This window comes from Malus domestica, chromosome 06 (genome assembly GCF_042453785.1).
Source record: "Malus domestica chromosome 06, GDT2T_hap1".
NCBI classification, from domain to species: Eukaryota; Viridiplantae; Streptophyta; class Magnoliopsida; order Rosales; family Rosaceae; genus Malus; species Malus domestica.
The window spans coordinates 9,237,126-9,238,936 of NC_091666.1; the positions used below are offsets into that span (position 1 = coordinate 9,237,126).

Sequence of the window (1,811 nt, forward strand, 5' to 3'; positions counted from 1 at the left end):
ATTTGCATGAAACTTATGCCAAGAATTTACTTAACGTGATTATGACTAGCAACCTTCACTACTTGTGAATATAAGTTCATAACGATTAGGTGAAACTCCCTTATATTCTAGCGTCAAATTCATGCATGTAAATTAAGTATGCATTCTTAATCGACATACAAAAATAAGCTATCAATCAAGCAGTTAAGCAAATTAAATCACAACTCAGAAATCACAACTGAAGGTAATCAATTCATATTACAAATATATTCATGGCTTTGAATTAACCTCTAGCCAAAATAAATTTAGTTACACATTATTAAAACAGAAATAAAATATAATTTTGGAAAGATTTAACCGAGAGAGAAGGCCGCTTGCTGCTTCTGTCTGTCCGTGCCTTTTCTGATTAAAGCTACCCAAGGCAGCTTTGCTGCTTTCTTCACTGGCGCCCTCCTGTATCTCCTCACATCTCTTGTTCCGCCGACCTCTGACCTGCCCTCTGCTTCTGTTTTTATTCTTTCCGCGCGCTGCTTTCTGTTTCTCACGCTGCCTAAGGCAGCTTCCTGCTTCTCTCGCTGCAAAACCCCCTCTTTGCCTATTTTATTCTTTCTTTTCGTTCCTCCCATCTTTTGCCCGTCCATTAGCTTCACCAACCCTATTCCATTCACAACATGAATCATGATGATGTTTCAAACATCATCATGACTTATCATTATTATTTTTTTTTAATTTAATTTAAAAGCTGATCTACACAGACAGTTTTGACGAATTTATTACATAAAATTTCACTTGTTCTATTTTTATTTTCTTTGCATAACAAATCCTATAAACACAAAAATAACGTAAATAGCTCAAAAATATAAGGAACTAACTAAGAAAAGACGAGTGAATTCGAAGTAAAAATATATATAAATATGATCCGATCACTAACACAAATAACAAATAAACAAACAAACAGCAACTAACATAATAAACATGGCAGAAACGAAATAAACAACAAAGAGAAGGGTTTAGGAACGCAAATCTGGAATTGGAGTGATTCCTTGGTCTTCCTTTGTTGCATGCATGGGTTGCCTCCCAAGTAGCGTTTTCTTTAACGTCGTGCAGCCGGACGAAGCACCAATTCACTCCCCATTGGAGTCCACGGCATGCAAGGGAATGTCATCCATGGCATGCTCCACAAAGTTGTCATAGTATGGCTTCAATCGGTGCCCATTCACCTTGAATTCTTGTCCAGTTTTCATGCTTTGGATTTGGACTGCACCATGCACAAAAACATTAGTAATAACAAACGGGCCAACCCACTTGGAACATAACTTACCAAGAAACAACCAAAGGCGGGAATTAAAGAGTAACACTTTCTGCCCGATTGAGAATGATTTGCCACGAATTATCTTGTCATGAAAAGCCTTGGTCATCTCCTTGTAAATCCGAGCGTTCTCATATGCTTCATATCTAATCTCATCAAGCTCATTTAATTGGAGCTTCCTATGTACTCCAACGGCATCAATATCCATGTTAAAGGTCTTGACCGCCCAAAATGCCTTGTGCTCAAGCTCCACGGGCAGATGGCATGGCTTACCATAGATAAGCCGAAAAGGTGACATGCCAAGAGGAGTTTTATAGGCCGTTCGATAAGCCCACAGTGCATCGTCCAAGCACATGCTCCAATCCTTTCTTGTTGGACCCACGGTTTTTTCTAGGATTTGCTTAATCTCTCGGTTAGAAACCTCGGCTTGGCCATTTGTTTGAGGATGGTAAGGTGTAGAAACCTTATGGGTGACGTTGTACTTCCTCAACAACGCCTCAATGGTGCGGTTGCAAAAATGGGA

General features: G+C 39.3%; 1 protein-coding gene across 1 annotated transcript; it reads right to left on the bottom strand.

Annotated features, from left to right (window-relative positions):
* Positions 1-1,103: 1,103 nt before the first annotated feature.
* LOC108172132 (uncharacterized) lies at positions 1,104-1,496 on the bottom strand. Its single transcript, XM_017329290.3, has 2 exons — positions 1,301-1,496; positions 1,104-1,237 (listed from the first exon to the last, which is right to left on the bottom strand). The coding sequence occupies exons 1-2, from the start codon at positions 1,494-1,496 to the stop codon at positions 1,104-1,106; spliced, it is 330 nt and encodes a 109-aa protein (XP_017184779.3).
* Between the last annotated feature and the right edge of the window lie 315 nt (positions 1,497-1,811).